The sequence below is a fragment of the Chlorocebus sabaeus genome, chromosome 26 (genome assembly GCF_047675955.1).
Source record: "Chlorocebus sabaeus isolate Y175 chromosome 26, mChlSab1.0.hap1, whole genome shotgun sequence".
Lineage (NCBI taxonomy): Eukaryota > Metazoa > Chordata > Mammalia > Primates > Cercopithecidae > Chlorocebus > Chlorocebus sabaeus.
This window is the reverse complement of record NC_132929.1, coordinates 16,619,054-16,642,778: the sequence shown is the minus strand read 5'-3', so window position 1 is coordinate 16,642,778 and position 23,725 is coordinate 16,619,054. Positions and strand designations below refer to the sequence as shown.

The 23,725-nt window shown below is 48.7% G+C and overlaps 2 protein-coding genes across 2 annotated transcripts in view; one reads left to right on the top strand and one right to left on the bottom strand.

Moving 5' to 3' along the window:
- Positions 1–309: 309 nt before the first annotated feature.
- On the bottom strand, positions 310–7,416 carry ZFYVE19 (zinc finger FYVE-type containing 19). Its single transcript, XM_008017008.3, is given in 12 exon segments — positions 310–737; positions 815–942; positions 1,074–1,172; positions 1,523–1,602; positions 2,040–2,243; positions 4,147–4,252; positions 4,684–4,829; positions 4,930–5,048; positions 5,440–5,490; positions 5,658–5,779; positions 7,021–7,188; positions 7,190–7,416. Coding segments are annotated over 12 exon segments (1,422 nt in total). The 5' UTR covers positions 7,310–7,416; the 3' UTR covers positions 310–658.
- DNAJC17 (DnaJ heat shock protein family (Hsp40) member C17) overlaps positions 7,379–23,725 on the top strand; it is a 44,633-nt gene continuing 28,286 nt past the window's right edge. Inside the window, exon 1 of the mRNA XM_008017007.3 lies at positions 7,379–7,530. Within this exon, the coding sequence (XP_008015198.2) occupies positions 7,453–7,530 (78 nt within the window). The 5' untranslated portion in view covers positions 7,379–7,452. The remainder of the gene's footprint in view (positions 7,531–23,725) is intronic.

Below are 23,725 nucleotides of genomic sequence, written 5' to 3'. Positions count from 1 at the left end.
GAAGCAGGGTGTGTGTGCATTGTCCCAGCATGCATTGTGTGAGAAGTGGAGAGGCTGAGAAATCCAAGATGGTGGGGCCTGGTGGCTAAGTAGGGCTGCCCAGAGCTGGAGCACAGTTCAGTTGAATGAATGAGCATGTTTACTTCATGTGACGCCACCAGGATGAGTAGGGTTGCTCCTGCCTGGAGAAGTTCATAGGATGGCTCAACCTTTTCCCCCATTCCCCACAATTGTGCTTACAGCCTGCTCTGTTCCTGCCACCGCTCACAGGGCCCAGGCTCACAGGGTTGTAGAAATGAGATGCTAGGCTCAATGAATCAACATACTTTATTAGATCCACTAAGTGCCAGGGGAGGACCCTGTGCCCCAGAGCCAGGTTCCAGGGCTCACCCGTAGATTCAGTCTGGTCTCTCCCCATCATGCCTCTCACTTCCAGTCTGGGCTTCTAATAGGAGGGCCCCGACTTCTTCCCTCGGCCCTCCCAGTCATCTTCTCGAATAGAGAATCTTTCCGCATTCCAGGGACACCAAAGCTCAGGAAGGGGCCTATCCATTATCAGTAGAGCCAGACAAGCTCTCCCATCGGACGTCCTGTGGCTGGGCCCAGAAATGGGTGCCACTGCCTGTGGGACTGCCTTTCCAGGAGAACCAGGGTGTCCTCAGTGCTCTCGGCCTGCACGCGGAGGGGAGTAGGCAGATGTCTGGTGCTCTTTAAGCTCAAAGGCATCATGGCCCTCTCTGTGGAACAAAGGGATACAAGTCAGGGATCCAGGCAGCCCTTGAGCCCTCCCACAGAACATTCCACCTGCACCCACCGGAAGCAGCGGGCACAGAAGAGGTCCCCGTCGCAGCCAGCGCAGCGTAGGGTGGCATCCTCATTGCAGATGCAGCACCAGGGGAGCTCCTCTTCCTCAGCCTCAGGCCTGGGGTCCACATCCTGGGCCTTCAGGGACCAGAGAGGAATAGAGGAAGTAAGGTACCCAGTGGGGTGTGGGAGCCGCTGCAGGAGCAGTCAGCCAGGCAGGAAGCAAGGCTGTGGGCGGCCTGGGGGTCTGCACCTGGGGCTTTTCTCACCTCAGGCTCTGTCCTTCGGGGTTGGGTCCGGGGTCGAGAAGCCTGCTCTGCAGGGATGTTAAAGCCACTTGCCTCATCCAGGGCAGCTTCTTCAGTGAGCTGCAGACAGGGTGAAGAGGTACCACTCCCTGCTCCAGGCCCAGGCCCTCCATCTCCCGGTATTTCTGTGTGCTGTGGACTTAGCTTCTCAAACTCATCTTTTTCTTTACTTGTGGCTTGTGGTTGCTGATTCCCTATCTCCAGGGACCAGTGGGCAGGTCTGGGTCACAGGGACAGTGGGGGCCCAATGAGAACTCCCAATGAGGCTCCCACACCCCACTGGGCACCTTACTTCCTCTATTCCTCTCTTGTCCCTGAAGGAGCTTCACAGTTACTGTCCAACCACAGTGGAGGTGGGGCAATGAGGCAGAGACGGGACAAGGGGTGGCAGGTGAGTAAGCCAGGCCCACCTGCTGCAGGACTCTCTGGATGGCTGTCTCCTCATCCTCGTCGTCATCACTGTCTGGGAGGCGATAGTCCTGGAGGGTCACTTGAAGAGGGAGACGGGAACAGGGGAAGGGGGAGTGAGGGTGAGCGATTTCACATGAGTGGCTGCCCTCCTGCCTCCCAGACCTGGTTCGGTTCCCAGGGGCACTTATTTCAGAGCTGAGAAGCCTCTTCAGCTACCCTGATCAGACCTGTCCCTGCCTGCCCCAGCCCTGCAGGGCTGGGCCATCACTGAAGCAGGCCTGAGGGCTAGGTTGGAGGCAGGAGTGGAAGCCTCAGCCCCTGAATGGACTGAAGGTCCCCTGCCCTCATGGCTGCCCCTGACTCCTCCTCACCCACTGCTTTGCTCTACCACCTTCCTTGTGGCTCTGGGCTGGGCTCAGCAGATCTCTGGACACAAATACCCCCAGCACCTGACTCAGCCCTGCCAGGGAGGCCTTGCCAAGGGACACCAGTGAGCAGCTGCTCCCCCGCCTTCACCTCTCTCGGGGTCCTGTCCCCGCAGTACGGCCAGTCGCTTGGCCAGGGCCAGAATCCGTTCCTGCCTCGTGTTCTCCTCCCGCAACTCAAGTGCTGCCTCAGCCAGCAGTCTGCTCTTCTCCTCCTCGAAGGACCAGCTGGCCTGCTTCTTGGAATTAGTGCTCCCTGGGCCACCCTGGTTGAGGTCATTCTGGAGAGAGGCAGCTGGAAGGGGTAATGCCATCAGAGAGGCAGAGACATCCCAAGATCTCTCCTCAGAAGCCAATGAGCCCATTTCTCAACGCTTTCTTGCTCTTAAATAATTTTCTTTCTTTTTTTTTTTTTTTGAGATGGAGTCTCGCTCTGTCACCCAGGCTGGAGTGTAGTGGTGCGATCTCAGCTCACTGCAACCTCCACCTCCCGGATTCAAGCAATTCTCCTGCCTCAGCCTCCCGAGTAGCTGGGATTACAGGCACATGCCCCCATGCCCAGCTAATTTTTATATTTTTAGTAAAGATGGGGTTTCAACATGTTGGTATCCAACTCCTGATCTTGTGATCCACCCGCCTCGGCCTCCCAAAGTGCTGGGATTACAGGCGTGAGTCATCACGCCCAGCCTTTCTCAACCCTTTCTAATCACAGATCATCAGCTTTTTGCTCAGCACTAGAGCCTATGGTTTCTATTACAAATAAAATCAGTATTCCTCCATTTTCCCAAATGTAAAAAACTAGTAATCTTAGCCATGTCTTTTCCAACCACATCCATCCCCATCTACCTGATATTTTATAACATTCTGTCCTAAGGGTGGGTGTCCTATGGTTTGAGAATCACTGCCCTAAAGGAACAAGACATGATGAGGCCAAGGTTCAGTCAGTCTCTTTGCCTTTCAGGGCAGGAATTACCATTTCCTGGGATCAGCACAGAGAAGGCAATGAAGCCAAGACCTTGTATATCACTGGGCAGGAAGAATTTTACCACATTAGGTGTGGCTCTGACACAGTCACCTTCAGTTTAGTGTTTCAGAGCAAGAGGTTTAAAATTACAGCTTAGGTTTAAGTCTCAACTCTGCAGCTTAATGTCTGTGTGACCTTGGTCAAGTTCCTCAAGCTCACCAGGCCTGTTTCCTCATTTATAAAAAAGAATAGTATATACCTTATAAGATTTTTTTTTTTTTTTAAACAGGGTCTTGCTATGTTGCCCTGGCAAGTCTTAAACTCCTGGATTCAAGCTATCCTCCTTCCTGCCTCTGCCTCCTTAAGTGTTTAGGATTACAGGCATGAGCCACCACACCTGGCCTCCTAAGATTATCGAGGCTATTCAATGAGATTGTGCCTCTAAAGCAGGATTTCTCAATCTTAGTTCTTTTGACACTTTGGACTGGGTAATTCTTCATTGTGATGTACTGTCCTGTGACACAGTAGATTTAGTAGCATCCCTGGCTTCTATCCTCTAGGTGCCAGTAATATCCTGAGTTGTGACAACCAAAAAGTCCCTAAACGTTGCCACAAGTAGCCTGGGGGCCAAAATCATCCTTTGTTGAAAAACACTGCTCTGAAGCCTTCAAACAGCACTGTCCAACAGAATGTTCTATGATGACGGAAACATTCCATATCATGTTCTATATCTGTGCTGCCCGAGATGGCAGCCATGAAGCCCATGTGGCTACTGAGCATTGAGATGTGGCTGGTGCTACTAAATAGCTTCTTCCTCCTTATCAACATCATGATTGCAGAGAATATTCACTGAGTACTCACTATGAGTCAGATACCATCCCAAGCACTTATTGGATTACCTCATTTACTCCTCGTGATTTCCCTGAGGTAGGCTTTTCCATACATATCTTCATTTTACACATGAGGAAAGTGAGACTTAGGTCAAGTAACTTGTCCAGCATCACACAGCTAATACGTGGTGGAACTGGGAATCACTGTCTGATTCTGAAGCCCGTGCACTTAAACACTAGACTTACACTGGCTCCCTTTGGAGTAAGCACTCAATGAATGGTAACTCTTACAATGTTGATCACTCTCTGATTTACATTCATCTCCCAGAGGGTGGACAGCAGAGCCTCTCCAGTCTGGGGAAAGAGGTGGGGCAGATTCCTAGGGAGCCAAATGGAGGGGTTACCTGGGCCTCCTCCTTTCCAGCTGTCGATAGCCACCTCAGCTGCCAGCCGCGTTAGCAGATCCTGTGTCTGCTGGGCTTGGGTCCTGTTGTCTGGTGTGTGATGTGCCTGCCCAGACGAGGAAACCTCAGTGGAGAGAAGGGGTAGCCCAGAAGCAGTCTAGGTCAGGGATGGATGCTAAGGAGTTCTCAAAGCCCAGGGAAAGGAGAAGGATCCACGGCCCACATAATCAAGTAGGTCTGGCAGTCCCCAACAGGACTGAGGGGCCACTTTTTCCTGCCCTACCCAATTGTGCTGTTTGTCCCTGGTCCCCGGGTCTGGTAGCAGGCCTGAGGATCAGGAGGTAGGGGTGGGAGGCTTTGCCAACTCCTGCAAAGTACATAAAATACAAAGGTTGGTGCAAAAGTAACTGAGGTTTTTGCAATTAAAAGTAATGACAAAAACTGCAATTACTTTTGTACCACCCCAGTACCTGTGTCTGGGCATCTGCTGGGTCCTCCCCTAGCACGCCCGCTTCTCTCCTAAGCCAGAACACTCACCGGCTGCGGGGTTTGAGAAAGTAGAACTCTGCCCTGCAGCGCCGCAAGTCGCGCCTCCATTTCCCGGGTGGAAGGGATGGAACCCTGACATTCATCCTTTAGCGCAGCCAGTCGTGCCTCTATCTCTTCCTGTGAGGGGACTAACTCTGCAATTGGCACAGAGGGAGCCTTGTAAGGGCCAGAGGCATCTCAGTCCCAGAAGCCCTGGACTGTGTCCTCTAGGCAACCCCATCTGCCCCCGCTCACTGGGCTTGTTCTCCTGGCGGAGTCGTGCTAGGCGCTCAGCAATCATCTGGTCTTGTCGGGTCAGTCCCTGGCTCTGGGAAGTGCTGGGCTTCTGCTTGGCTTCCAAGGCTGCCACACGCCTGGCAGGATGAGATAGAGGCTCTTGAAGAAGGCAGAGGGGAAGAGTGAAGGCACCCACTCACTGTTTCCCATTCAAATCGAATCATTTCTGGGCACCTAGGGAGGCCTCCAGTGGGCAATCTGCTGTGCCCCTCACTCATGCCACCCTGCAGCCCAACCTGGCTGACCAGCCAGAGGGTCTAGCTGAAAGGACAAGCTATACCTAGTGCCTGTCCTGGAGAGAGGGCTGAAGAGCTGCTTTACAAGCCCAAGAGGGCAGTGAGGAGCTGGAGAGGAGAGCATTCTCCTGATTCTGTGCTCATTCCATCTAGAAGATTCAGGGAGGGTCTTTCCCTATGGCTCCCTTAGCCTTTCCCCAACCCTCTTTGTCTTTTTCTCTTCAGCACTTACTTCTTATAGTTCTGAGGTGGTGACCACTTGGAGGCATTGGCAGAAGATCCTCTACAGAGAAGAAATCTAGTGTTATAAGTCCTGCCATACCACCAGGTAGTGCCCCCCACTCCAAACACTTCCTCGGCTGACTCTCGCCACAGAGTACAAAGCTGTGAGGGCTGACCAGATGCCCACTGCCATACTTGGCTGAACTTTCACCCATGCCTGCCTCTCACCTGGTCAGGACCTCGTGGCATTGCTTGCAGACTTTCTGTTGGGTGTTCCCAGTCCGAGGCACTGCTGCACTGAAGCTTAGGCAGCCTGAACAGAAGGCCCTGCCACAATTCTTACAGCCATACTACAAGAAACATGAAACAGGAGATCCACCTCTCACCTGCCCCTGCAGGCTGCTCCCAGGGACTCTCCAATCTCACACACAGAGAAGTCACTGAAGTTATGGCCAGCTGCTGGGAGGAGGAAGAGGAGTGGGGCCCCTAAGGCCTAGGGGTGGAGAGTAAAGCAATTCCTTGGTTTCCAGCATCTTATTCAAGCCAAATGAAGGTTTATACAAAATTCCCATTCTTTCTACCCTGTCTTCAATTCCCTGACCCAGGGGTGTATAAGACAGATAGATAAAACCCAGTATTTCAGGCCACTGACTCTTCCACAAAGGAGAATCAGAGACTGGGCAGAGCCCATGCCTCCTCTGCTCTTGCAGAGATGGAGGGAGGCTTGGCTCAGGATGGGCTAACAATAGCCTCCATTTATTAAGCACTTACTATGTACCAGGCACTAAACCCAGTACTTAACATTCATCATGTGATTTATTCCTCACAATTTACACACATTATTTTACTTAATCTTGATGCCAACCGTGATTATACTTGTTTCAAGAGGAACAGAGGTCCTCTTACCCAAACCAAGGTCACCCCCTCAGTAAGATAGCAGAGCTCAGATTTGAACCCTGACTCCAAAATCCAGGTTGGTAAACGCTACACAGTCCTGCCTTCCTACGTGACACTAATTTACTCCATCTAGTTCCCAGCATCTCCTGGTCAGAATCCCTAGCCACAACTGAGGCAGAGGGGGCCTGCATTTTACCAGAGGAATCTGGCAGGTCTGTGATAAGGACAGGACAGCTACCCTTCACCATGGTGCCCCTGAATCAGGAGGAAGTGTGGTAACCGAACTCGAGCGACCTGGAGAAGGGCGGGCTGCGGGATGGGGAAGGTTCAGAGCAGAGAGAGTAACGGGCTTGGTGTGATGGACACCGCGCTTCAGAGGGGCAGGGTGGAGAGAAAAAAACCGCCAGGTGCTACACTGGGCCGACAGAAAAGAGTAGCGTTGCAAAAATGACGGCAGCGCGCTTTACAGTTTATAGGGAACTCTCAACCTAAAGCACTTCAGTGGACCCTCACATAAACTCCGAAAGCGAGGGAATGTTAGTCCCATTTGACAGAAATGGAAACTGAGGATCAATGACTTCATCAAAACTACATAGCTAGAAAGGGGCCGTAAGACCAAGTTTTGGACGTTAAGTCCCGCGCTTTTCCCTCCTCTCCTCCCTGGCCCTGCAGCTTTCGGGGAGGGAAGACTCGCCTCCTTCTTGAAGAGGGTGAACTTGACAGCGCAGCCGTAGCACCTACTCTCCATGGTGGCTCCCAGCACCGCAGGATCTGCAGAGTTGAAGTCACGCCGGCCGAGTCCTGGGCACCTTGTACCCTCACCCCAGCTCCGCCCTTCCCTTCCCTGCCCTGCCACGCCCTTCCCCGCCCCACACGCCCACTAGCACTGTCCGGCCGCGACCTACAGCGGGGAATCCGCACGCTCCCCTGCAGCCAGCGTACGGCAGCGGCGGCAACGGGGGCTGCTGGGAGTCGTAGTTCATTCACGACTGCCAGCCTCCCTCAGAGTCAGTCAAGCCTGACCCAGAACACAATTCCCAGAGGGCTAGGCGCCACTCGGAGCCGGCAGTCCCCACGCGCGCTTAGACTCTTGGGAGTTGTAGTACGAATCCGTCAGGCCAGAACCATGGCAGTGACCAAGGAGCTCTTACAGATGGACCTGTACGCGCTGCTAGGCATTGAGGAGAAGGCAGCGGACAAAGAGGTGAGAATGGTGGCGAGGAAGGCTGATCCTGAGAGGTCTGGCGGCCCTTCCTGTCCTAGCGCCTGGGCCGCGGCTGGTATCCGCTCTCCAGGTTCATTCGGGTCCTGGGCGGGGACCGAGGGTCGGCCCTATGCCCTCCGCAGCGGGCTCCCAGACATTTCCTGGACTGTCCGAGGGCCTCAAGAGGAAGCGGGGAACAGAGGGCTCTTCGCGCCGGGTGGCTGTGCTCTCCCTGTGGCCCCTGTCTGCTAGAGGCCGCGGGGTGAGGCTGCGAGGGAACGCTAGCCTCCACTGCGCTTGCGCAGTCTCGACCTCCGTTTCCGCTTCTGTCTTGGCTGTGACAAGAGGTGCCTCGTTTCAGTCTCTTCTGCAGGCTGATTTAATTCCTCCACTTAGAGCCTAGGGCGAAAGAAAAGTCAGATCTCAAGGCCTCTCCACTCCCTTTTCATGCCCCCTTGCCAATGTGACCGATGACCCTGCTGTCTCTATTTTCTTTTCCACTCTAGCCCATTGATTCTTTTCAGGTAGCTGATGCCCTTCTCAGCATGTGCTCGTTAGTGGGCTAAAAGCAGGAGGATCAGGTTAAGGCAGACGGCCTAGAGTTCCATGCTACCTTAGGTGTTGATAAAAGATACCAGGGAATGAAACACTGATCAAGCTGGATTTAGGATTTCTGTTATCTCCCCCTGGATCATGGTGGTAGTTTTAACAATATAGGAAGGAGAGGCGTTCATCAAATGAAAATTAGTGCCCAACTGAGCCGAGATCGCGCCACTGCACTCCATTCTGGGCGGCAAAGCAAGACTCCGTCTCAAAAAAAAAAAAAAAAAAAGTAAAATTAGTGCCCATTAGGCCGGGTGCGGTGGCTCACACTTCTAATCCCCGCACTTTGGGAGGCCGAGGCGGGCGGATCACGAGGTCAGGAGTTCGAGACCAGCCTGGCCAATATGGTGAAAGCCCGTCTCTATTAAAAATACAAAAACTAGCCAGGAGTGGTGGCACGCACCAATAGCCTCAGCTACTCGGGAGGCTGAGGCAAGAGAATCGCTGGAACCCTGGAGGCGGAGGTTGCCGTGAGCCAAGATTGTGCCACTGCACTCCAGCCTGGGTGACAGAGCGAGACTCCGTCTCAAATTTAAAAAAAAGGAAAAAAGAAAATTAGTGCCCACGATTGTCCCTGTACTTCTGAGCTGCCCTGCTCATGGGGTGAGTGAGCTTTTGAGAAGAGGAAGCTCTGGGGCAGAAAATCAGGGAGACCCAGAGGGTCCCTGAGAGATGCTGTCAACCTGCACAAATCTGTCCCCTGCAGCCGCAGTTGAAATCAGAAGTGGCCATGGCATGTCTATGAAGCATCAAAAGCATCTGCTCCACCTCTCTCATGTTTTAATATTTTAGGATTAATAATTCCTAACACCTGTATAATGCTTACTATGTCCTAGACAGTATTTTTTTTTCCTGAATTGTATTCTAAGTGCTCTCCGTTTGCAAATTATTATTTTTAAAATTCTTTATTTATTATTATTTTTTGAGACGGAGTCTTGCTCTGTCGCCCAGAGCTGGAGTGCAGTGGCGCAATCTCAGCTAATTGCAACTTCTGCCTCCCAGGTTCAAGTGATTCTCCTGCCTCAGCCTCCCGAGTAGCTGGGACTATAGGCATGCACCACCACGCCTGGCTAATTTTTTTTTTTTTTTTCTGTGATCTTCCCACCTCGGCCTCCGAAAGTGCTGGGATTACAGGTGAGAGCCACCATGCCCTGCCTCCATATTATTTAATTAGTACTTTATTACTAGTGGGAAATTATTTGAGACATTTCACCCAAGATCCGAGTGGGAAATCTGGAGTTTTTGGGTTTTTTTTTTTTGAGATGGAGTCTCATGTGTTGCCCAGGCTGGAGTGCAGTGGTGCAATCTTGGCTCACTGCAACCTCTGCCTCCCAGGTTCAAGGAATTCTCCTGCCTCAGCCTCCTGAGCAGCTGGGATTACAGGCATGTGCCACCACGCCCAGCTAATTTTTGTGTTTTTATCAGAGACAGGGTTTCACCATGTTGGTCAGGCTGGTCTTGAACTCCTGACCTCAAGTGATCCACCAGCCTTGGCCTCCCAAAGTGCTGGGATTATAGGCGTGAGCTACCGCGCCCAGCTGAAATCTAGAGTTTCTAACCCTGAACTTGAGAACTCCTGAGGAAGTCAGTTGGAAGCCATTCTCTATTAATTAGAGAAGTTACATAATCAGATTTTCTTTTTTTTTTTATTCTAGTTTTTGAGAAAAGATCTCTCTCTCATTCAGGCTGGAATGCAGTGGCACAATCACAGCTCGCTGCAGCCTCGACTTCCTGGGCTCAAGTGAACCCACCTCAGCCTCCCATGTAGCTGGGACTGCAGTTGTACATCATCATGCCTGGCTAATTTGTTTTGTGTGTGTGTGTGTGTGTGTTTTGTTTTGTTTTTTTTTTCTCCCAGAGATGGGGTCCAGCTGTATTGCCCAGGCTGGTCTCAAACTCCTGGGCTGAAGTGATCCTCCTGCCTTGGTCTCCCAGAGTGCTGGGATTGCACGTGTGAGCCACTGTGCCCTGCCCATAATTGGATTTTAAAGAAAGTATTCAGCTGAATGTGATGGCTCACACCTGCAATTCCAGCACTTTGGGAGGCCAAGGTGGAAGGAATGCTTGAGGTCAGGAGTTTGAGACCAGCCTGGGAAATATAGTGAGACTCTGTCTCTCCATATATATAAAACAACAAAAAAAAGCTGGGCAGGGTGTTACACGCCTGTAGTCCTCGCTACATGGAAGGCTGAGGTGGGAGGATCACTTGAGCCTGGAAAGTTGCAGTGAGCTATGATTTTGCCACTGCATTCCAGCCTGGATGACAGGGTGAGACCCTGTCTCTCTTAAAAAAGAAAAGAGAAAAGAAAAGAAAAGAAAAAAGGAAAGAAAAGAAAATTCAATTCTAGTGTGCATAATGAAAATGGGTGGAGGTGGGAGGAATGGAAGAGCTGCCACTAGGGGGTCAGGTGGGCCTGGTGTCTAGGCAAGAGACCAAGGTCTGAGCTGGGCAATAGTGACTGGGATCCAGTTCTAACTCAGATGAGATAAGGGATATGTGTGAAGCCTCTTTGTAAAGCGTAACAGGTGCTGTTCCTGCCTTTTAGTAGGAGAGGCAAGATTCATGCATACAAGGGAGACATGGTAAGTTCCTTAAGAGGGGTACAAAGTGCTGTGGATGTTCAGTGTAGGCTGAGATTGCTTTTAGTTTGAGAGAAGGGATAAAGGAAGTAGAGAAGGTATTTGGGGCCTTGAAGAATGAGCAGAGTTTGGACATGTGGAGATGGAGGCAGGGCATTCTAAGAAAGCAAATGTATATATTAATACATATAGTCTATTTTGGAGCATAAGTAGGTGGCACCCTCAAAGAGGCCTTACCTGTTTTTCTTTTTCATAGCAGCCAGTTCTCCTTTCTAGCACTTATTCCCATTTGCACTTTGGATACACTGGCTAGCTTCATGGCAACAGACACTTTTTGGTAGAAAGCAAGAGAGACCTAGGCCCTGGTGTCCCCTCACCATGGTTTAATACCTGTCATAGCCAACCTAGGTTGCTGTCATAGGGCAACCTAGAGGATACACAAATATTTCAAGTGTATACAAGGAAGAACTCCTAAACTGGTTGTCCAAATAGCCTAGGAGTTCTCAATTTGGCCTCTACAGAAAGGCTCCAGGAACTGGGTGAAGGAACCTCTGAAAATCGTGTGTGATATTTTTATGTATTTATTCTGGAAGAGAGGGGGACATTTTTTTTTCTTTTTTTCTTTTCTTTTTTTTTTTTTTTTTTTTTGAGGCAGGGTCTCTCCCTGTTACCCATGCTGGAGTCAGTGGCATGATTACTGCTCACTGCAAAATCCTTCTCCTGGCCTCAAGCAATCCTCCCACCTCAGCCTCAAAAGTAACTGGGACCACAGGTGTGCACCACCATGCCCGGCTAATTTTTGTATTTTTGTAGAGATGGGGTTTAACCATGTTGGCCAGGTTGGTCTTGAACTCCTGGGTTCAAGCAATCCTCCCGCCTTGGCCTCCGAAAAGTGTTGGGATTATAGGCATGAGCTACCACACCTGGCCAGAGGAGGGAATTTTAATTCAAAAAAGGTGAAAGAAGCCCTGATGGAGGCCAAGCTCCCTGTATTACTGATGGTGAAACTGCGGCTCAGAGAAGTGGGTTAGTGGCAGAATTGAGACTAGAACCCTGATGCCCTGATGCCCAGCTCAGGCCTCTGCTCCTTCTACTAAGGCTCCCTGGCCCTGTCCAGCGCGGTTCAGTGGTAGTGATGAGCACCACTACCAAATTTAACTTGTGTTCAGACTACTTCTCTGAATCCCTAATCCATGTATCTATCTGCCTGTTTGATCCCTCCGTTTGGATGTTTCACAGTAGTCTAAATCTTACTACATCCAAAAATTGGCCAGGCGCAGTGGCTTATGTCTGTAATCCCAGCACTTTGGGAGGCCCAGGCAGGCACATCACCTGAGGTCAGGAGTTTGAGACCAGCCTGGCCAACAGGGTAAAATCCTATCTCTACTAAAAATACAAAAATTAGCCAGACGCAGTGGCACGTGCCTGTAGTCCCAGCTACTGGGAGGCTGAGGCAGGAGAATCACCTGAACCTGGGAGGCGGAGGTTGCAATGAGCTGAGATCAAGTCACTGCACTCCAGCCTGGGTGACAGAGCTAGAATCTGTCTCAAAAAAAAAAAAAAAAAAAAATTGAACTCTTTCAATTCTCTCTCTAAACCTGCTCCTTCCTTGGATTTCCCTATCTTATGGCACCACCATCCATCTATTCAAGCTAGGAACCTGGAGTCATTCTCAGTACCTCCCTGTCCTCTCACCCATGCCATCTAGAACATCACCGGGTCCTGATGAGTCAGGCTCCCAAATAATCCTCAAACCTGTTCACCCTCTCTGTCTCCACCACCACCACTCCAGCCCAGGCCCCCATCCACTCAGCCGAATGTTTCGAAGAGCCTGCCAACCTGTTTCTGCTTTCAGCCTATTCCATTCTGATCTATTGGGCCTCTCCAGTTCTCCTCACAGAAAATGGAATGACTTTGCTACTCCCTGAAAACCCTATTTCGCACTTTTAATAAAATACTCAGTAGAATTTCTTAGCCCATTCATGCATTTTCCTCTGCCAGGAACGCTCTTCCTCCCCTTCTGCTAATCTCAGTTGCTTTCACTTGTCCTTCAGAACTCAGTTGAAATGGCATTCTCAGAGAAGCCTTGCCTATATTCTCTTTCATAGCAGCTGGCTTTTCTTTTTTCTAACACTTATTTCAGTTTGCATTTATGTATTTATTTGTGTGATTATTTGTCTCATACCTTAATGCCCTCTGCACTCCTGCTTCTGAGGACCAGATCTGATTCAGGCTCTTCCGTAGCAGCCCCTTCCCTGGTGACTGGCACATAGTAGGTTCTCAATAAGTATTTGTTGAATGAATGAAGTAGTAGCTAAAGAGACCACTGCAACAACTTTACTTGACAATCAGGAGACCAAGGGCAGTCACTGCCTCTCTCAGGGCCTGACTTTCCCCAAATGTAAAATGAAGGAGTAGGGCAAACTACAGTTTGAGGGGGCAAATGGCCCATGACCTTTTTTTTTTTGAGACAGAGTCTCGCTGTCACCCAGGCTGGAGTGTGGTGGTATAATCTCGGCTCACTGCAACCTCTGCCTCTTGGGTTCAAGCAGTTCTCTCCTTCAGTCTCCGGAGTAGCTGAGATTACAGGCACCCGCCACCACGCCCGGCTAATTTTTGTATTTTTAGTAGAGATGGGGTTTTACCATCTTGGCCTGGCTGATCTTGAACTCCTGACCTTGTGATCTGCCTGCCTCGGCCTCCCAAAGTGCTAGGATTACAGGCGTGAGCCACCACACTCAGCCAACCTTTTTTTTTTTAATGGCTTATGTGCTAAGAATGGTTTTTACATGTTTAAATGATTGTAGGGAAAAAAACACAGCTCGACAACCAAAAAACAAAACAACTCGGTTAAAAAATGGCCAAGCCAGGAGTTTGAAGTTACAGTGAACTCTGATCATGCCACTGTGCTCCAGCCTGGGTGACAGAGTGAAACTCTTTCTGTAAAAAAATTTTAAAAAAGGAGGGTAGGGAGGGCAAAGAACCTCAATAGACATTTCTCCAAAGAAGATAATACAAATGGCCAATAAGCACATGAAAAGATGTTCAACTTCACTAGTCATTAGGTAAATGCAGATCAAAACCATTTTGAGTCTGGGTGCGGTGGCTCACACCTGTAATCCCAGCACTTTGGTAGGCAGAGGCAGGTGGATCACCTGAGGTCAGGAGTTCAAGACCAGCCTGGCCAACATGGTGAAACCCCATGTCTACTAAAAACACAAAAATTAGCCGGGCGTAGTGGCAGGCGCCTGTAGTCTCATCTACTCGAGGAGGCAGGAGAATCGCTTGAACCTGGGAGGCAGAGGTTGCAGTGAGCAGAGATCGTGCCACTGCACTCCAGCCTGGGCAGCGGAGCAAGACTCCGTCTCAAAAAACAAACAAACAATGTTGTGATACCACTTCACACCCATTAAGATAGCTATTATGAAGACAAAAAAAAAAAAAAAAAAAAAGGCAAAATAACCCCCTGGTGTGATGGCTTATGGAGAGGCTAAGGTGGGAGGATTGTTTGAGCCCAGGAGTTCCAGGCTATAGTGCGCTATGATTGTGCCACTGCCCTCCAGCCTGGGTGACAGAGCGAGACCTTGTCTCTAAAAATAAAAAGGAAAAAGAGAGAGAGAGAAATAAGTGTTGGTGAGGATGTAGAGAAATTGGAGCCCTGTGCATTGCTGTGGTGCAGATACTGTTAAGATGGTATGATGATTCCTCAAAAAATTAAACATAGCATTATCATATGACTCAACAATTATCATATGATTCATATGGTAATTAAATATAGAAGTAATATGATCCAGCAACAGAAACAAACACAAAACAACAAAGGAGAATATACAGCAAAGACCATATGTAGCTCCCTAAAATTTTTACTCTCTGGCCCTTTATAGAAAAATCTGCTCATCCCTGTTCAAGTTAGGGACAAGTTCCTTTCTGTCCACTCTGTCTTTCTGTACACAGAAGTAGCCCTTCTGCAAATGTTCTTCCCTCATATCACAACAAACCTAGCAGGCCAGAAGTGGGCTAAACACCACCTTTCATGGGGATTTAACAATCAGCCATTCTCCTTGTTCCCCATCCAGCCCTAGAGGAGACAGGTGTGGGGTTTTTTTTGTGGGAAAGCCTTAAATTGAGGACCTGGGTTTCGGGTGGAAGTGCTCCTGGGGAGAGGATCCGTCTCCTGCTAGATCCTGAAGCAGCGAGCGCCAAATTCTTACACACACACTCACAAGGCGGGGCACCACGCTGCCAGAATGAAGGGTTAAGTCGTGAGTTAACGCTGTTTGCAAACCTTCAAGAGAGATTCCAAAGTAGTCTCAGGAATTACCTGGGTGACTGCAGTGGCCTTCGAATCCTTTTCCTATTTCTGTTCTTGATCCTCTTGATCCTCTTCACACAGCAGCCAGAGTGAGCCTTTAGAATGTGAATCAGATTTTGTCACCTCTGGTCACAACTCCCAGTGGCTTCTCACCAGTCCTAGAATGAAATCGGAAGTCCTTCCCCTGGCCCATGTGACCCTTATTGCCTGTCCTGCACGTTCCCTGCCACCACTCTCCCCTTTGCTTGCTGTGCTCCAGCCACATCAGTCCTCCTGATATTTCCTACAACATTGTGATAAACAATATATTTGACACAAAATTTACTACTTACCATTTTCATCCTTTTTGATTATAGGATTCAGTGGCATTAAGTACATTTACATTGTTGTGCAGCCATCACCACCATCCATCTCTAGAACTTTTCCATCACTTCAAACTGAAACTCTATACTCAACAGTGATTCCTCATTCCCTTCTCCCCCAGGCTACTGTGACCCACTCTTCTACTTTCTTTCTCTATGTGAATTTGACTATTCTATGAACCTCATGTAAGTGGAACCATGCAATATTTGTCCTTTTGTGTAGGCTTATTTCGCTTAATTAACATCATGCTTTCAAGGTTCAGCCATGTTGTAGCATGTGTCAGAGCTTCCTTCCTTTTTGAGGTTGAATAATATTCCATTTTATGTATATACCACATTTCGTTTATCCATTCATCTGTTGATGAATATTTTGGTTGTTTCCAGCTTTTGACTATTGTGAATAATGCTAGTATGAATGTGGGTTAGAAATCTGTTTGAGCCAGGTGCCGTGGCTCACACCTGTAATCCCAGCACTTTGGGAGGCCGAGGCTGATGGACTGCCTGAAGTCAGGAGTTCAAGACCAGCCTGGCCAATATGGTGAAACCCTGACTCTATTAAAAATAGAAAAACTAGCCAGGCATGGTGGTGGGTGCCTGTAATCCCAGCTACCCAGGGGGACTGAGGCAGGAGAATTGCTTGAACCGAGGAGGCAGAGGTTGCAGTGAGCCGAGATCGTGCTGCTGCCCTCCAGCCTGGGCAACAGACCGAGACTCTATCTCAAAAAAAAAAAAAAAAAAAATAGAAATCGGCTGGGCGCTGTGGCTCACACCTGTAATCCCAGCACTTTGGGAGGCTGAGGCAGGTGCATCGTCCAAGGTCAGGAGTTCAAGACCAACTTGGCCAACATAGTGAAACCCTGGCTCTATTAAAAATAGAAAAATTAGCTGGGCATGGTGGCGGGCGCCTGTAATCCCACTACTTAGGGAGGCTGAGGCAGGAGAACCACTTGAACCCAGAGGCGGAAGTTGCAATGAGCCAAGATTGTGCCATTGCACTCCAACCTGGGCAACAAGAGCGAAAGTCTGTCTCAAAAAAAGAAAAAGAAAAGAAATCTGTTTGAGTTCCTACTTTATGAATTTTTTGTGGTTGTTAAAACAGGGTCTTGCTCTGTTGCCCAGGCTGGAGTGAAATTGTATAATCACAGCTCACTGCAGCCTCAACCTCCTGGGCCCAAGTCATCCTCCCACTTCAGTCTCCTGAGTAGCTAGAACTACAGGCATGTACCATCATGCCCAGCTGATTTTTAAATTTTTTGTAGAGATGGGATTTTGCTATGTTGCCCAGGCTGGTCTCAAACTCCTGGCCTGAAGTTATCCTTCTGCTTTGGCTTCCCAAAGTGCTGGGATTACAGGCATGAACTACAATCCCTGGCAGAGTCCCTACTCTAATTTCTTGTGCTAGTGCGGTGGTTAATGCCTGTAATCCCAGCACTTTGGGAGACTGAGACAGGATTGCTTGAGCCTAGGAGCTTGAGATCAGCCTGAGCAACATGGCGAAACCTTGTCTCTACAAAAAAGAAAAGAAGAAATTAGCTCATTGTGGTGGCACACGCCTGTAGTCCCAGCTACTCTACTCGGGAGGCTGAGGTGGGAGCATTGCTTTAGCCCAGGAAGTCAAGGCTATAGTGAATTGAACCACTTCACTCCAGCCTTGGTGACAGAGCAAGATTGGGTCACAAAAACAAAACAGTTCTTTTGAGTATATACCCAGAAGGAGAACTGCTAGATCATATGGTAATTCTATGCTTAATGTTTTGAGGACATACCGGCTTCCACAATGGCTGTGCCATTTAACCTTCCCACCAGCAATGCACAGGAGTTCCATTTTCTCCACATCCTTTCAACACTTAGTTTTCTGTTTTCTTTGGATAATAACCATCCTAATAAGTGTGAAGTGGGCCTCCTGTGATTTTTTCCAGCTCACCTAACACATTCCTGATTTTCAGGGCCTTTACACATGCTAATCCTTCTGCTAGAACATTCTTTCTCTGGGCAGTCATCCATCTCCCACACCTAATTCAGATTTCCATTCAAATATCATCTGCTCAGAGAGGCTTTTCCTGACCACCTATTTAAATGAGCTACCCCCACTCATTTAATATACCCTTATCTGCTGTATATTTCTAAGTAGATCTCACTACTACACATTATAGTACATGCCCATTTGCTTACCATTGCTCTCCCCATTAGAATGTAAAAAATCCAGGAAGGAAAGGACTTCCTCTGTTTTGTTTACTACAGTGTCTCCAGCACCTAGAACAATGCCTCGCCCTTGGTAGATGCTCAATAAATCTTTGTTGAATGATTGATGAACATGCATTCTTATTTTCTTGGGCAGTAATATTTTATGACGAAGTGAAGTTATTAGACTGAGAGTAAATATATTTACAAGCTTTTGGTTTATAATGCAGAATTGCATTTCAGAAAGGTCATACTGACTTATACTCTCACCCGGTAGGTAGGAAGTCGCCCATCTCTCTACGTGCAGCCCTGACTCTAGAAAGCAGCATGCTGTGCGCTTGGTGCCTTGCCCAGAGCAGGCACACACTGAACCTATTTTATTTTATTTTAGACAGAGTCTCACTCTGTTGCCCAGGCTGGAGTGCAGTGGCATGATCTTGGCTCACTGCAACCTCTGCCTCTCAGGTTCAAGTGATTCTCCTGCCTCAGCCTCCCAAGTAGCTGGGACTACAGGTGTCCACCACCACGCCCAGCTAATTTTTGTATTTTTAGTAGAGACGGGGTGTCACCATGTTGGCCAGGCTGGTCTTGAACTCCTGACCTTGTGATCCGCCTGCCTTGGCCTCCCAAAGTGCTGGGAGCCATCACGCGCAGCCCACACTGAATGTTTATTAAATCAAACTTGAGAGTGTTCTGCCTGGTTCTTTTTCATTTCCCTTCCTTTTCTCCATGAGTGTTTTAGAGGAGGGTTGAAACATTTCCCTTAAACAGCATTTTTATTAAGTGACTGTTGTGTGTCAAACTCTGAGCCCGGTGCTAAGGATACAAATGTGAAGAGAAGCAGTTTTAGGGCCCCCACATCTTGTCTGTTTCCATCTTCTCTGTCTCTTTTTTTTTTTTTTTTTTTTTTTGAGACGGAGTCTTGCTCTGTCGCCCGAGCTGGAGTGCAGTGGCCGGATCTCAGCTCACTGCAACCTCCGCCTCCCGGGTTTACGCCATTCTCCTGCCTCAGCCTCCCGAGTAGCTGGGACTACAGGCACCAGCCACCTCGCCCGGCTAGCTTTTTGTATTTTTTAGTAGAGACGGGGTTTCACCGTGTTAGCCAGGATGGTCTCGAACTCCTGACCTCGTGATCCGCCCGTCTCGGCCTCCCAAAGTGCTGGGATTACAGGCTTGAGCCACCGCGCCCGGCCCATCTTCTCTGTCTCTTGCTCCCGGGGCCTATCATTTTGAAATGCAGAGGCTGACGTTGGCAGTTCTAGAAATTCGTGTTTTTCTTCCTTCCCTCCCTCCCTCACTTCCATCCCTTTTATCCCTTCTATCCCTTCCTCCCTGCCTTCCTTTTTTTTTGAGACACCATCTCCCTCTCCCGCCCAGGATGGAGTGCAGGTGTGTGGTCATGGAAGCAATCCTCCCGCCTTGGCCTCCTAAAGTGTTGGGATCACAGGCACGAGCCACTGTGCCCAGCCTAGAAGTTTATGTTTTCTAATCAGTTGATGATTTCCTAGAGAGGATCTTGGTGCAGAAAATAACAGGTTTTCCAGAGAGGAGCAAGAGTCAGCTAAAAATATATATTAAAAATAAATTTACAGTGGCTCATGCCTGTAATCCCAGCATTTTGGGAGGCCGAGGCAGGGGCTCACCTGAGGTCGGAAGTTCGAGACCAGCCTGGCTGACATGGTGAAACATCTCTACTAAAAATACAAAAAATTAGCTGGGCTTGGTGGCAGGCACCTCTAATCCCAGCTGCTCAGGAGGCTGAGGCAGGAGAATCGCTTGAACCTGGGAGGCAGAGGTTGCAGTGAGCCGAGAGCGCGCCACTGCACTCCAGCCTGGGTGACAGAGCAAGACTCTGTCTCAGAAAAAATAAATAAATAAATAAAAATAAATAAATAAATTTAATAAAGAGAGTAACAGTTTTTATTTTTTTGTTTTTTGTTTTTTGTTTTTTTAAAGATGGTCTCGCTTTGTTGCCCAGGCCAAAGTACAGTGGTGCAATCATCGCTCACTGCAGCCTTGACTTCCTGGGCTCAGGTGATCCTCCCACCTCAGCCTCCTGAGTAGCTGGGCTTACAGGTGTGTGCCAGCATGCCAGGGTCGTTTTTGTATTTTTTGTAGAGATGGGGTCTCACTATGTTGCCCAGGCTGGTCTTGAACTCCTGGGCTCAAGTGATCCTCTGGCCTTAGCCTCCCAAAGTGCTGGGATTACAGGCATGAGCCACTGTGTCCAGCCGAAAGTAACAGGTTTTGTTTTTCTTTTTTTTTTTTTTTTTGAGAAGGAGTCTCGCTCTGTCGCCCAGGCTGGAGTGCAGTGACACAGTCTCCACTTACTGCAAACTCCGCCTCCCAGGTTCACGCCATTCTCCTGCCTCAGCTTCCCGTGTAGCTGGGACTATAGGCGCCTGCCACCGCACCCGGCTAATTTTTGTATTTTTAGTAGAGACGGGATTTCACCATATTGGCCAGGCTGATCTCGAACTCCTGACCTTGTGATCCACCCGCCTTGGCCTCCCAAAGTGCTGGGATTGAAAGTAACAGTTTTTATAACTATCTTTAACGTGTGAGGCTAAGAATTGTTGCTTGTTGCATCTACCATGTGTTGAGAATAGATGGAAATCATGATACAGATGTTGGAATTGTAAATGTGCCTTCATAATCACCTTTGTACCTACTAGCAGTTACAGTTAAGAAAGTGGACTTTGGAGTCAGATTGTCTGGATACTTGCCCCATGACCTAGTTTGTGACCTGGAGCAAATATTTAACTGCTCTGTACCTTGGTTTCCTCGTCTGCAAAACAAGGATGATGATAGTCTGTCCTTGATAGCACTGTTTTGAGGCTTGATCCATGTAAGCATTTGGCATAGTGCCTGGCACGGAGTGAACGCTCACTATGAGTCAGTTTTTGCTGTTTTCTTCATGAGTCCATCTTCCTTACACTGTAAGCTTGAAAGTCAAATATAAATCGCCCCCAGCTTGTGTCCTCCACCTGAACCCCTTCTTTACTCACTCCATTCCTGACACATCAGTGCTGAGTCACCTAACAGCACACCAGTGATTCTCGATTGAGGCAGTGGTCAGGGTAGGAAGGTGGTGGAGGATCAAGTAGAACAAAACTGAGGATCACCAGAGTTCAACGTTTAGTTCACAGCAACAAATGAATGGAGTTCATCACCATGGACAAGGTACTGTTTGAGCATGGTGGAACTTAGAGCTGAGTGAGATACCACTTCTGACTTCTGGCAGCTCACACAGTTATATGCTTAGTGAACACTGAGGTACAATGAATGAGGTTCAGTAAAAGTATACAAGAAAATGCTGTAGGAATAAAGAGGAAGACATGATTTATATGGCTGGTGTTTTTGTGCAAGATCTTGAAGGGAGAAAAGAATATATTGCAGCAGTTAGAAGGGATCTTCATGGTCATTCACTGTCTTATTTTGTAGACTGGAGAATGGAGGTTCAGAGAGGTTACAAAATTTGTCCACGACCATCCAGTGAGTAAGCATCAACCTGAGACCAGAGCCCCAGTCAAGATCCTTTCCGCTCTTGTGCAGCCCACATATGTATTTCTGGGGGTCGCACTCTGTCTTCCAGGTGGGGACCACACGAGTGCCCCATGCCTGGATAATTTTTAGAAAAATATTTTGTAGAGATGGGGTCTCCCTGTGTTGCCCAGGCTGGTCTCGAACTCCTGGGCTCAAGCAGTCCTCCTGCCTTGGCCTCCCAAAGTGCTGGGACTACAGGCGTGAGTCAGCATGCCCAACCTGCCTTTCTCTTCTGTCTGTAGCAGCCTTACCTTTCATTTGAAGCCCTTTGGAGGGTGTGTAGCTCACTCACCTTGGCAGGTAATTGCTTAGGGAAGCCAGATGCTTGAAAATGCATTTTGATTGTTTTTCAAGACTCAAAGCTTAAGTCTATTTATCAGGAAAACTACCAGGGAAACTTAATGTTGACATTTTCTGGGAGGGAGGTTATATTATAGCATAGAAATTACTGTAAGGAAAAGGCTGTTTTATCTTTAAGCTAGCTATTATCTCGGTACCACTAGCTACATATTTCTTTTATACCCTAGAAGGTGGTGCATCAACATTGTTTCTTACAAATTTAAGAAGACTTGGTTTTTGAGGACAGAGGACAGACAAGGGCTCGAGGGAGCAGCCGGGGCATGCCGATGTGGAGTGCCTAGCATGACAGGGAGTGGGCATGGCCTAGGGTTTGCTGACAAGGTCATAGGAGATGAATCTGAGAACTGTGTGTTTGGGCCTCTAGGCCCTAGGGTGGTTACACTTGATTCTGTGGGCATCTGGGGGCCATTTCCGGATCTGAAGTGTGCCTGACAAGGTATCCAAAGGGGGCCTTTCCCAGAGCCTCTTTTTTTTTTTTTTTTTTTTTTTTTTTTTTTTGAGACGGAGTCTTGCTCTGTCGCCTGGGCTGGAGTGCAGTGGCCGGATCTCAGCTCACTGCACGCTCCACCTCCCGGGTTTACGCCATTCTCCTGCCTCAGCCTCCCAAGTAGCTGGGACTACAGGCTCCGCCGCCTCGCCCGGCTAGTTTTTTGTATTTTTTGTAGAGACAGGGTTTCACCGGGTTAGCCAGGATGGTCTTGATCTCCTGACCTCATGATCCGCCCGTCTCGGCCTCCCAAAGTGCTGGGATTACAGGCTTGAGCCACCGCGCCCGGCCTCCCAGAGCCTCTTATATCTAGACCAGATGCTGAGGCCTTAAGGTTGGGTACTGAGCCTGTTTTGTTTTGTTTTGTTTTGTTTTGTTTTGTTTTGTTTCAGATGGAGTTTCGCTCTTTTTACCCAGGCTGGAGTGCAATGGCACGATCTTGGCTCACTGCAACTTCTGCCTCCTGGGTTCAAGCGATTCTCCTGCCTCAGCCTCCCCAGTAGCTGGGATTACAGACGTGTGCCACCACACCCAGCTAATTTTTGTATTTTTAGTAGAGACAAGGTTTCACCATGTTGGCCAGGCTAGTTTCAAACTCCTGACCTCAGGTCATCTGCCCACCTCGGCCTCCCAAAGTGCTGGGATTACAGGTGTGAGCCACTACGACTGGCCGCCTGTTGTTTATTATTTTATTTTATTTTATTTTTTTGAGATGGAATTTCTGTTACCTTGGCTGGCATGCAATGGTGCGGTCTTGGCTCACTACAACCTCCGCCTCCCGGGTTCAAGTGATTCTCCGCCCTCAGCCTCCCGAGTAGCTGGGTCTTCAGGCACACGCCACAATACCCAGCTAATTTTTGTATTTTTAGTAGAGATAGGGTTTCACCATGTTGGCCAGGCTGGTCTCAAACTCCTGACCTCAGGTGATTGCCTGCCTCGGCCTCCCAAAGTGCTGGGAATATAGTCATGAGCTACCACGCCCAGCCTTTTAAAAATTTTTTTGTAGCCTCAATGTATTACCACATTATTTATTTATTTATTTATTTATTTATTTATTTATTTATTTATTATTTTTTTAGAGGCAGGATCTCCCTATATTGTCCAGGCTGGTCTCGAACTCCTGGGTTCAAGGGATCCTCCCACCTTGGCCTTCAAAAGGGCTGGGATTACAGGTGTGAGTCACTGCACCTGGCCTATTTTTTTTTATTTAAGTTATTTTTTCCAAGCCTGATTTCACCAAAGCTGTCTGGCTGAAGCTCTGGATTTTTGAAGTTACTTAGCTGCCTGTTAAGTCAAAAGGAACGATTCATGTGTGTTTGTAAGCTGTAAGCAATTCATTAGCATTCAAGATAATACCTCACATATTATATGACACCAAAGTGCTTTCACATAAATTATCTCATTTGATGTGACCTTCAAAACAAGCCTGTGAGGTAGGTAAGGACCATTGGCACCAGTTCAGAGATGTGGAAACGAAGACTCCGAGAGTTTAAGCGATTGGCTCAGCATAAGGTGGCGGGTTATTGCAGAGCCCTCCCCACACCTGAATTTTCTGTTTATTTGGAAAGAGAGCCTCGCCCTGTCGTCCAGGCTGGAGCGCAGTGGCGCGATCTCGGCTCACCACAACCTCCGCCTCCTGGGTTCAAGCCATTCTCATACCTCAGCCTCCCGAGTAGCTGGAACTACAGGCGTGTGATGTGCCACCACGCCCGGCTGATTTTTGTGTTTTCAGTAGAGACAGGGTTTCACCATGTTGGCCAGGCT